This window comes from Juglans microcarpa x Juglans regia, chromosome 7D (assembly GCF_004785595.1).
Source record: "Juglans microcarpa x Juglans regia isolate MS1-56 chromosome 7D, Jm3101_v1.0, whole genome shotgun sequence".
NCBI classification, from domain to species: domain Eukaryota; kingdom Viridiplantae; phylum Streptophyta; class Magnoliopsida; order Fagales; family Juglandaceae; genus Juglans; species Juglans microcarpa x Juglans regia.
Genome location: NC_054606.1, coordinates 7,010,308 through 7,022,062, shown reverse-complemented (window position 1 = coordinate 7,022,062; position 11,755 = coordinate 7,010,308). Strand labels below are relative to the sequence as shown.

The 11,755-nt window shown below is 36.0% G+C and overlaps 2 protein-coding genes across 5 annotated transcripts; both read left to right on the top strand.

Annotated features, from left to right (window-relative positions):
• Positions 1–345: 345 nt before the first annotated feature.
• Positions 346–6,329, top strand: LOC121239051 (anthranilate synthase alpha subunit 2, chloroplastic). The gene is given in 12 exon segments (XM_041136168.1): positions 346–718; positions 1,181–1,365; positions 1,459–1,648; positions 1,901–1,975; positions 1,978–2,051; positions 2,717–2,832; positions 2,930–3,176; positions 3,264–3,320; positions 3,508–3,660; positions 4,087–4,167; positions 4,531–4,617; positions 5,534–6,329. Coding segments are annotated over 12 exon segments (1,767 nt in total). The 5' UTR covers positions 346–540; the 3' UTR covers positions 5,858–6,329.
• Positions 6,330–8,315: 1,986 nt separating this feature from the next.
• LOC121239052 (probable NAD(P)H dehydrogenase (quinone) FQR1-like 3) lies at positions 8,316–11,549 on the top strand. Of its 4 annotated transcripts, XM_041136171.1 has the most exons (6): positions 8,316–8,440; positions 8,694–8,780; positions 9,565–9,657; positions 9,864–9,957; positions 10,078–10,343; positions 10,977–11,549. In XM_041136171.1, the coding sequence occupies exons 3-6, from the start codon at positions 9,632–9,634 to the stop codon at positions 11,215–11,217; spliced, it is 627 nt and encodes a 208-aa protein (XP_040992105.1). In that variant the 5' UTR covers positions 8,316–8,440; positions 8,694–8,780; positions 9,565–9,631; the 3' UTR covers positions 11,218–11,549. The 4 variants fall into 4 exon arrangements, with proteins under 4 accessions (XP_040992105.1, XP_040992104.1, XP_040992103.1 ...); XM_041136170.1 differs by lacking the exon at positions 8,694–8,780; XM_041136169.1 differs by lacking the exon at positions 8,694–8,780 and having other exon boundaries at positions 9,500–9,657.
• Positions 11,550–11,755: the final 206 nt, after the last annotated feature.

Sequence of the window (11,755 nt, the reverse complement as noted above, 5' to 3'; positions counted from 1 at the left end):
TGGGTGTACCATCTAATATAAATTTTTTTTTTCTTTTCATATTTTTTTAATATATTTAAATGTTTTTAAAAAAAAATATCAATACACTTAAAATTACTTTCTTAATTACTAAATAAAAAAAAAAAGTTTTTTTGACCAGCAGTCAAATGAAATGGATAAAATGAAAAGGCAAAGTAACTTTTTCCTTAATATAATTATATGTCTCTCTTTGTGGAAGTAATTTTTATAAAAAAGGTAGAAAATCTCCATCGTCCAGATTCACCGACCTGTGAAAACGTTGTCATTGTCAATGTGATTGCGTCTAATGCTGTTGTGCATGGATTGGATTCTGTTACTAATCCAGTTTCAGATTCAATGCACGTGTTCCATGGCCGCTTCGTTTAACAGATGAACATATTGAAACGAGAAGACAAAGGGTAATTCGGAGAATTTAGTGATCCTAGAATTCCTAGCCGTTCAGAAAATAACCCAAGACGCATCCTGACGCTGAGAAGTCTTCATTTTCTGCGTCTCCTCGTCTTTCTCTCTAATGTTCTGATCATGGAATCGCTAGCCGTTTCCCACCACCGGATTCCGTCGGGTCTCCGATTAGCTGCACCGCTCTCGGTAAACTGTAATGGCAGGATCTCAAGGTTAAGGTCAAGCTCCTTCACCCCAGTCGGCTCCAGCTCGCGTGCCCTTACTCTCAGATGCTCGGCTCAGAGGCCTCCGTCATTAGGTAACTCTCCAGATGCTGATGTTTTTTTGTAGTGGATTATTCTGATTTTCCTGAGGTTCTGTTTGGTTGCTGGGAAAATTATCGAGGTGGAAAGAAAATGACTTGACATCTCATGTGTAGGGATTGCATTTTAGAACTTTGATAACTTTTCGGACTCAAGTTTGAATCTCGGTCCTTAAACGTGATTAAACTCAAAAGTTTCATTACTATTGTTCTAAAATCTCTCTTTGTTATCTAACGGTGCGCGTTCGATTTGTTCGGGATCCGAGAGAACAGAAGCATTTACTCCACTGAGCTCGAAATAATTATATGAAGCTGACATTTCATAATTGGAATCCGAAACACCATTTATCTCTCATAAGGCTAAAAAATGTAATATCTTGATTCTAATGCGTGAAACCGTTGTGTTCTGTTTTTGGTTCCTTTTTGTGAGTGTTGTCTATTATGATGCAATTCTTGCAGTCGCCAATTCGAAAGAATTTTTTGAAGCGTCCAAGAAAGGGAACTTAATTCCTCTATATCGATGCATATTCTCTGATCATCTAACTCCGGTCCTCGCCTACCGATGTTTGGTGAAGGAGGATGATAGAGATGCTCCAAGCTTTCTCTTTGAGTCTGTGGAACCTGGTGCGCTGGGTTCCAATATTGTGAGTACTAATAATTCCGCCGTACTCTGTAAACTTCTTGTGCATCCTCATGAGATGTAAATCATTTATATTTCGGTTTGGTGAATTCTACAGGGGCGGTACAGTGTGATTGGAGCTCAGCCAACAATAGAAATTGTGGCAAAAGAGAATATGGTTACAGTTATGGACCATGAGGAAGGGACTAGGACAGAGGAGATTGTGGATGATCCAATGACTGTTCCACAAAGAATTATGGAAGGATGGAGGCCCCAACTCATCGATGAACTTCCAGAAGCATTTTGTGGTAAGAAAAGGGGAGCGAACTGTGTCCCCTCAACCACAAAAAAGACACACACACACAAAAGCAACTAAACAGGGAAGACTCTTAATTTAACTTATGCAACTTATATATTTGTTCACACAGTTGGATTCAAGCTGTTCTCTTACTGGAGAAATGTTAATTTATTTTGAACTTTTGTTGTTTCCAACAAAGATTAATGCTCTTATATATGAAACTGTCGATCTGTATTTAGCATTACACTCTCTGCTTGACCAGGTGGGTGGGTTGGTTACTTCTCATATGATACTGTGCGCTTTGTGGAAAGGAAAAAGCTGCCCTTCGCTAGTGCCCCCCAGATGACAGGAACCTTCCTGATGTTCATCTTGGCCTCTATGATGATGTGATTGTATTTGATCATGTGCAGAAGGTGGTTTTAATTTGATAGATGCGCTACTTGTTTTTCCTCAGACAAGTAATTCATTGTTTAAGCCATTTCGCTTGCATTGCCTAACATATCTAATGGCATGTTCCCATCTTTCTCAGCAGGATTTATTCTATTTGAATATAAAATTCAGCGAGAAGGCATACTCAATTTTGGACCATTATTTATTAAAAAAACATTCTAACTTGTTAAAAAAAAAAAACAATATATATATTGTAGGTAAAAAAAAAAAAAAAAACTAAAGGCATTTGCTATGTTCCAATTTTCAAACATTTTTTTCCAAGTAATTTTCAAACACTTTCGCGGTATAAAAGCTAATATTTACATCATTTGAAGGCTCTGATGTGCCTTGTCTTGTTTCTAGAGTATTTATTTTCTCTCTTTTCCATTACTGCTGTTTGCCATTAAAAACCATCACCATTCACCAAACAAGATGTGTATATTCAATTCCACAAGTTGTTTTTTGTTTTTATTTTAATAAAGAGAAATAGATTACTGGCTTAGGACTTCAAACTTTGATCGCAATGGTTGGATGATTTCTGGATAATTAAATAACTGTGTGTGTGAGTGTACCTATGTACTTATATATGTATGTATATACTTGATAATCAAGGTAGTCTTGTTAATCATGCCAATTTTGTCCACATCAGAAAGCATATGTGATTCACTGGGTGCGAATGGATCGATATTCTTCCACTGAGGAGGCATTCAATGATGGAATAAACCGTCTGGAAACTTTGGTATCCAGAGTACATGATATAATTTCGTGAGTAGTCAATTTTTTGTTTCCTTGTCATGTAGCACATCATGTGGTCTGCTCTTTAAGTTCAATGTGAAAATGTATAATTGGTTATCAATTCCAGCCCGAGGCTTCCTGCAGGTTCAATAAAGTTATACACTCATCTCTTTGGTCCTAAATTGGAAATGTCAAGCATGACAAGCAAAGAATACAAGGAGGCAGTATTGCAGGCTAAAGAACATATCCTGGCAGGTGATATTTTCCAGATCGTATTGAGTCAGCGATTTGAACGAAGGACCTTTGCAGATCCATTTGAAGTTTATAGGGCACTCAGAATTGTCAATCCTAGCCCATATATGACTTATTTACAGGTTTGTCTGCTTTTCTCTTTAACTTTTTGTCTGAAAAGATTGTCAATGGTAAAAATCTGACCATTCTTGTATGTGTCTCATGATCAGGCTAGAGGGGCTATCCTGGTTGCTTCGAGCCCAGAAATTCTTACGCGCGTGAAGAAGGTAACTGTTACTGTAAGCTGAATAATTATAGCATAACTGTCTTTGTTTACGTTTTCTTCTAGTTCTTCTATCACACGTAGTATTTTGGAAATTTCATTTTTCCACCTGCTTTATTTTCTGCAAAGACAATAGTGAAACATTTCCATTAGCTTTAGTAACACATGCATATTTTCACTTCTGCTGACAGAGAACGATCACTAATCGACCCCTTGCTGGTACTGTTCGAAGAGGGAAAACACCCAAAGAAGATTTTATGCTGGAAAAAGAGCTTTTAAACGATGAGAAGCAATGTGCTGAGCACATTATGCTAGTTGACTTGGGAAGGAATGATGTTGGAAAGGTTTGTACTTTTGTTTCTGCACTGTATATGAGCCTGTACTGTGGGTGTGCCTCAAAAAAGAAACCGACAATAAAGTAGAATCGTATGGTGCTACTTTTAAATTATCAGGGAAAGCAATTTCAGTCTTGTTCGTGTCTTCATATTCCATTATAGGATAACACTTTATCATGCTAACCACTGCTAGATCCTTCAAGTCAAACCCGTAGGCCTATGTGTGGGGGCAGTTTTGTTCATTCTTTGTGCTACCAGTTAATACCATGTATCCTGTTGCATTTTTTGATAAAATATTTGATTAATTATAAGAAAAAAAAAAGTTAATACTATTTATCCTGTTGTATCCTTTTTTTTCAGAATCTGCATCAGTTTTCCCATAATCTTTCATTTTATGGTCACAATCATGTACTAAAACAGGCTCTGATAATGCAGGTCTCCAAACCTGGTTCTGTCAAGGTTGAAAAGCTCATGAACATTGAGCGATATTCCCATGTTATGCACATAAGCTCAACTGTAAGTTTTTCTTTCTTTTGTAGCTCAGTTCATAAATGCAGTTTATGACAAAGGATGTCTTTATAATCTTTTACTTGTTACTTGTGTCATATTAATATATTAATTGATGATTTCTCAAACTTGTGCAGGCACATAAGTAGATATATTATATGTGAGGGTGTTTGTCATTAAGATAATATCTAACATTTGTGGATATTTTGTTTCATCCTTCATCTTTGAATTCTTTTCCAGCTAAGCTAAGTACTCATAATAGGCTTTGTGAAGAGAATCTTATAAGTCACTTATTGATTTCTTACAAAGTGATGCATTTAGTAGACATTATTTTCCTTTTATCTCATTCGATGATGGGAATTTTCTCTGCAGGTTACTGGAGAGTTACTTGACAATTTAACTAGTTGGGATGCCCTGCGTGCCGCATTACCTGTTGGTACTGTTAGTGGAGCACCAAAGGTTTTTTCCCCTTTCCAGTCAAAGTCACACTTCCACTTTTAGTAGTTCATCTATTGCTTTCACCTTTTTTTGAGAATGGTAGTATTCTTTGATAAGAACCAAGAACTCATCCAAATTAATTTGAGCTGTCCAGTTTCACAAGGATAAATTCTTATAAAAAAGTCCACCAGGATGAATTAAATTAAGAAGAGGCGGGACTGTAATGCTGTTTTTTGGTTCTTTCAATTATCATCTACATAGATCGTGATTTCTTCATCAGGATTCAGTTGGTTTCCTGGTGGATAGTCCTGCTCATTTGGTTTGGCATTCTCGTGGATGTTAAGGTACAGATATGTAAGATTCAAGGAGAGTATAGTTTGAGAACTAACTTCTTCCAATATAGATGAGCATTTAGTAAGAAAATTTTCCTTGCTAAGAGCCTAAAAGGTTGAGTTGTTTAAGTTTCATTGCTTTACTCGCACAAACTTCCTAATTCCATGCCATTTTTGCAATCCACATGTTCCTAGATGCAACTGTTACATGAATAATTTGAGTGTACTTCCCTCGTTAGCTTTTCATATCTTCCGGGTGATGGTCTAGTAACTGAGAACTATTTTTACTAATTGTTAGTAGACATCTTGAGATGCACAAAACCTATTGATGGTAAATTCTTTTTGGGTTCCTCCCTTTCTTGGATTTCCTACAACTATTTGCCTATAACAAACCGTATTTGCTCAAGCCAGAAGAAAGGAAGACCGCACCCCGTTTGCCATTCCATACTTGTATGCTTGCTGCAAAGGCAAATATATATCCACCTGACCTTTTAGCCTCTTAAAGAAAAGTTAGTTATTACTGTTTGACTCGGAATAACCAAATTAATTCCCTTCTGTGAGGGTTCACTCTCAATTTTGTCATTATCTGCTCTGCTGCAATCCAGGTGAAAGCCATGGAATTAATAGATCAGCTGGAAGTCACAAGGCGTGGGCCATATAGCGGTGGATTTGGAGGCATTTCTTTTTCCGGCGACATGGATATAGCCCTTGCTCTGAGAACCATAGTCTTCCCAACGAGTACTCGTTTTGACACCATGTTCTCATACAGAGATGCGAACAAGCGCCGAGAATGGATAGCTCACCTCCAGGCTGGGGCTGGAATTGTGGCCGACAGTGATCCTGCAGATGAGCAGAGAGAGTGCGAGAATAAAGCTGCTGCTCTTGCCCGTGCCATTGATCTTGCCGAGTCTTCCTTTGTAGAGAAATGATAAAGATTTCATCCCCATTGATACCTCCATTGCAAATAGAGGAAAATTCCTCGTGTTTGCTTTTGTATCTTGGGGCATAAAATGAAAATCGAAACCAGTTCGTTCTCCTACCTTGTGAAAGCTTCTTTTCATCCTTCTTTTTGGAAAGACTAATCACAGGTTTGCTTTCTTGCTGGAACTCTGGATAGCCATCACAATACAGTTTTCGTTTAGAGTTTGTGGTCTCCTTTTTGATGCAGTAATAGTGGCGATGGCCATAAGAGCATGTCTTTTTATTTTACAGGTTAAATGATTCTCTACATAGCAGTATGTAAGTTGAGACAACTCTTATGGCGATGGCCATAATAGCATGTCTTTTTTTTTTTCCCTGACTAAATGATTCTCTACCGATGTGGCCTGTTTAGAAATACAACTGTTCTTAGATATTCTCATACTATTTCACTACTATTCACAAACTATTCATTAATATTTACCCTATTATTTATAAATTGATCTTAAAAAAATCTAGAAGATCTTAATCCGGTAATTTTGATTAATGAATGATTACACATGACCATGGAATGATGAGAACAAGCCAGAATTATAGTCTCGCGTCATGGAAGTGGTGCTGAGATGTAGTCAAAATCATTTGAACATTTTGACCATTGATTGTTGTGAATTGGCTTAAGTTGGCGTTCAAATTTCCAAGTAAACGTCCGAAAGTGCTGCAAGTTTGCATACCACGTCAATGGGTTGGAAGAGATTGATGGAGGAAAATAGAGGACTACTACTTTTCTAAGTAGATGGATGAATAGAGATATTAAAAAAAGGAATACAACTAATAATTTAGTTAATCTTTTTGACTCTCAAAATTATAATATTTTATAATGCTTCCGAATTTGACATCCATCATGGTTCGGTTTTTTGGTGGTTTTATTCATCAATTGGTAATCAATGATTTAAGATTATGTTCATGCATGGTATCAAGATATTTTAATATAAGAAAATTTTTATTTATCATCTTCATATACTACATACACTATACTTTTTTTTAATCTTATCAAATGTATGGTATATAGATGATGAGTAGAAGAATTCAATAAGTTTAAAAATAATAAAACTAAAAAAAATAAAAAAAGTGCAGTGTGTAGGAATGATGAGTAGCAAAGCTCTTTAATCTAACTTATAAGTCGCTTCTTCCATGATTTAAATTCGTAATATAGTTCTTGCTTTGATAATAATTGTTAAAATCTTTACTATTGATCTAAAAATATTAAATATTATTAAATATTAATTTGATTAAATATTTAATCCTAACGATTTAATTCGACATAACGCAGGCGGGGATGCTTGAAAGTTAAGGTATAGGGAGTGAATTCACCGAGAAAAAATGTCCTAAAGGTAGAGATGTCTAGGAGAGCTTAAATAGAGAAATAGAGGAGAGTTGAATGAGTCAGAGTCTGATGGACAGAAAAATCGAAACTTTCAAGTTCAGATTTTCCGTTTTTTATTCAGTGTTTTTTCTTTGTAATTTTTGTTGTGTAACGTTGTTTCTAAAAATATAAAAATCTAAATAAAAATAATGTATTTGGACTTTGATCCGAATAGAATAGTGGTCCCCCTCTACGTTGATGGGATTTGTTGGGATTTGGTGAACCCTACCCTGCTTAATTGGGATAGGAGGCTCTGTAATCTCCGTTGTTGACAAATGTGGTATTTTTTTAAAATTTAAATCTTTAAAAATTTACCGTCTGAACTAGATCATATGAAAAATATATTAAAAAATTACTAATAATTATAATTGATTTATTTTTCAAATTAACTTTATAAATCCTCTATTAAAAAGGATTATGATCCGTTTTATAAAAATAAAAAATAAAATTATGTTATAAACAAAGTACAAGTTCCCTCATAGGATCATTATCATTTATCAATACTCAATAGTCGTAGACTCGTAGCCCCAGCTGTCCCATGCGAGACCTGTCACCGGTACATTGTCCGTATCCTTTGCATGAGTTTGTCTTTTACCTACTTTGATGTTGTCGAACATCCAGAAAGCTCATGTAGCTCGGAAAAAATAAATAATAAATAAACCACAGGTGACAAAGCCGATATTCTATATATCAACTCTCGTCATCTTTTTATTATCTTAAAATATAATATTAAATAATAAATTTATAAATAAAATATAATAAATAATTTTTAACTACCTAAGACGATAAAAATTAAGGCCTCATTTATTAAAAATATCATTTTATCTTATTTCATTTCATTTTATCATTATAATTTTTTTAAATTTTTATACAAAATAAAATAAATAATTTAATTTTTTTAAATTTTTAAATAAAAATAATATTAAAAAATATATTTTAATAATATTTTATTTAATCTTTTAAATTTAATCTCATCTCACCTCGTTTATGAAACAAACGAGCCTTAAGATGATATTACTATTCTATATAGATAACTCTCTGCCACATCGGGTGTGTTGTTATCTGGCACGAAACTCTTTCTTGGAACACCCAACTTCTCCGACGCCTAACCCTTTATCATCGATTTCTTCTATCTTCTGCGTTGTCACCAGCTCCGGTTCCATTCACAGAGGTTAGCTTATCGTCTTCTTTCTTCTTCTTCTCTTGCGCCCTTTGTTTCGCTTTATTTGTTTTATGAAATGCTTTTTATGGTTTGTTTGTGCGGCCGAATGAACTCAGAAAGTACCTTTTGAACAGTATAATGACATGGTTTGGTTTGGTCGATATGAATTTCTTAGTCTGTTGTGGGCTGATTATGTTGGATACAGCGGCTTCCGCTGGCTTTACATATGCTTTTTCAAGGTTTAATTTTCCTTTCGGAACAGTTTTGAAGAATAAAATAATGAAAATGGAGTTACAGCCGAAGATAGCTTTAAGTGGGTGCAGCCATTCGTTTTAGACATTTCTTTGTGGTGGGTCAGAATCCCTTATGTAGAATTTCTACTTTATACTAAAGTTTAGGCAATATATGTATGACTTGATTTCTGCTTTGAATGGCATTTGGTTTTCTGGGTACTTTGGAGAGTAGATCTGTCGATATATATATATACCCGCAATTATCCGAAAGCATTTGGTCACAAGAGTGAGATTTTGACTCTAAGCATTTGTCCTCAATATCGAACTACTTTCCAATATCAGACTATTGCTGTTATCTTGTGAATTGATGAAATTTGAGTTTTTCAAAGAACAAGTTTGCAATTTATTTACCTCCATTGGTAGATTCTGTTTCCATTTGAAAGGGTTGCCACCCACTCCCATCCCCAAAGTGATTGTGAACCTTGTGCTTTAAGCATATTGCTGATTGTATGAACTATAAATAGGTCGATTGTAAATCTGTACCATCTGTATTGGCCAAATACCCTATTGACTTCTTCCCATTTTTTTAGTATAACAATTACCTTTGTTATGTTACTTGAGGATGATCAGGAGCAGATACTTGATGTTTAAAGATAATCACTTTCGAGAGGTGACTTAGGTTCACTTCATTAGTGATATTATGTAAACTCATTCTACATAACCCTCTTCAGGACCTTAAAAGAATTGTACTTTAGTTGGTCATCTTAGTTGCATGTTGGTCTGTGAGAGATCAAATGTTCTAGTCAAATAATGAAGTCCCATTTTATCTTAAAAGGTATTTTTCAGCTTGCTAAGATATGCATTATATATGGTGATTCGGTGTTGTGTTCATGCAAGAAGAGGCTGTAGAAGGAACATGCATTAGTGCCTGTAAATTGGGATAAAAGTCTGATTCTAGGCTGCTGCTATGGCTACCACCAAGGTCTATATAGTGTAAGTATATCACACTCCCTCCCCCCTTTCTTCTTCTTCTTCTCCTTCTTCTTCTCTCTCTCGCCGCCGCCGCCGCCGCCACGTCCCCCCCCTTCCACCACAACCCCAAACAACACCCCTAACCACAAAATGTGCATATAAATAATTCTGGATTCAGAAGATGGTTTCTCCCTTGAAAAATAATTGGGGGTGCTATTTTTTTCCAGATATTACTCCCTACATGGACATGTGGAGATAATGGCAAGGGAAGTGCAGCGAGGAGCTAATGCAGTTCAAGGTGTTGAAGCAACACTTTGGCAGGTAAAATATTTATAGATGAGAATGCAAGATTATCAAAAGGATAATGGGAAACTTTAAATAGGAAGTGAGCTTATATTTATTTGGCTCCAATCTTTGTTTGAATTGATTGGTATGGTGCAGGTACCTGAGACACTTTCCAACACCATACTGCAAAAGATGAAGGCCCCTTCAAAAGCGAATGATGTAGCAGAGATCAGGCCAGATCAACTTTTGGAAGCTGATGGTTTAATTTTTGGGTTTCCTTCTCGTTTTGGCGTGATGGCAGCCCAGTTTAAGGCCTTCTTCGATGCCACTGATGAGCTATGGGCATCCCAAGCACTTGCTGGCAAACCTGCCGGAATCTTCTGGAGCACTGGTTTTCATGGGGGTGGCCAGGAACTTACTGCGTGAGTTCCTTCTGCTTTTACTTCTGACACTTCAACTAAGCCGTGCCTATATAACCTTAAAAGTCTTGTAAAGGAATGTCTTCATGATTTTTTTTCCTCCTTTAACACCATCCATGAAATATAATCCAATTGCTGGAAAAACTTGTTGATATCCATCTTAAACAAATGTTGCCAGCAGTCTGGGCATGGTTTAATAAATAGATATGAGGTGGAGGATATAAAATTTTAAATCACACAGTTTCCACACAAATTTCATTGACTTCTGAATCAAATATATACAAGTGCAGGAGCTGTTTTTGATAACTACATATATACGGAAACCAGAGTTATGCGAGAATGAATTTATAATAAATGAAAATATTTACAGTAAATGGAAACGGCTAAAATGCTATATTTGAGCTTGATTCTTTTGACTTGGCTGATTTGATCTTGATGCATTTTTGTTGGCATGATTGTTGCAATCTTCCTTAATAGAGGATGAGTTCACATCAACAGCATCGTGGTTGTATACTAATGGAGTTTGTTTAGTCCTAAACATCATTTGGTTTCTCCCACTTTTTGCCCTTTGTCAAGGAATACATTTATGTGCTCATTTTTTGGTATTCATTCTTTCTCTGCATTTGTCACTTGCAGACTCACAGCTATAACACAGTTAGCACATCATGGTATGATATACGTTCCTCTTGGCTACACGTTTGGGAGTGGCATGTTTGAGATGAATGAGGTGAAAGGTGGCTCTTCTTATGGTGCTGGAACTTACGCAGGAGATGGATCTCGACAACCTACCGAGCTAGAACTCCAGCAGGCCTTTTACCAGGGTAAATATACGGCAGAGATAACTAAAAAGCTGAGTAACCGCCCCTTGCCTGCATAACAGACATAATACCTATTCAAGATGATGTAAAGTGTAATGAAACTTTCACCAGAAATTAATGAAGACGATTGATATTCACTTGTACAACACAAAAGCCTTTGTCGCCAACGACGCCGACTGTCTTAGCAAAAGCATGTGTTGCTTAAGCAGAAAAAGGTTTGATAATTTCTTGGTGGATGGAAAATGCTCTAGACAGAGACATACCATTAGAAAATTGTAAATGTGTACCAATTCTTGTGAATAAGGTGTAATTGGAGGCCGAAACCTTGTTATCTGCATGCATTATGTGCATTATCTGCATTGATGAGTTTTAGGATGGTTTTATGATTTTATCTTCCTGTTTACTGATCTCATTTTCTTGGTTGCGTTCTTAGGTTCCAGCTACCACTGGCATTTTCATATTGCCATGCCTAGAAAAGCGAAGTAAACATGCGCTAACAGTCCTTTTGGGAGGAGCGAATGGAATGAAAAAATTAAGAGCCTTTAGAGCATTAGTAGTGGGCTTAAACAAAGTTTGGTCAAATTTTGGCTAGAAAAT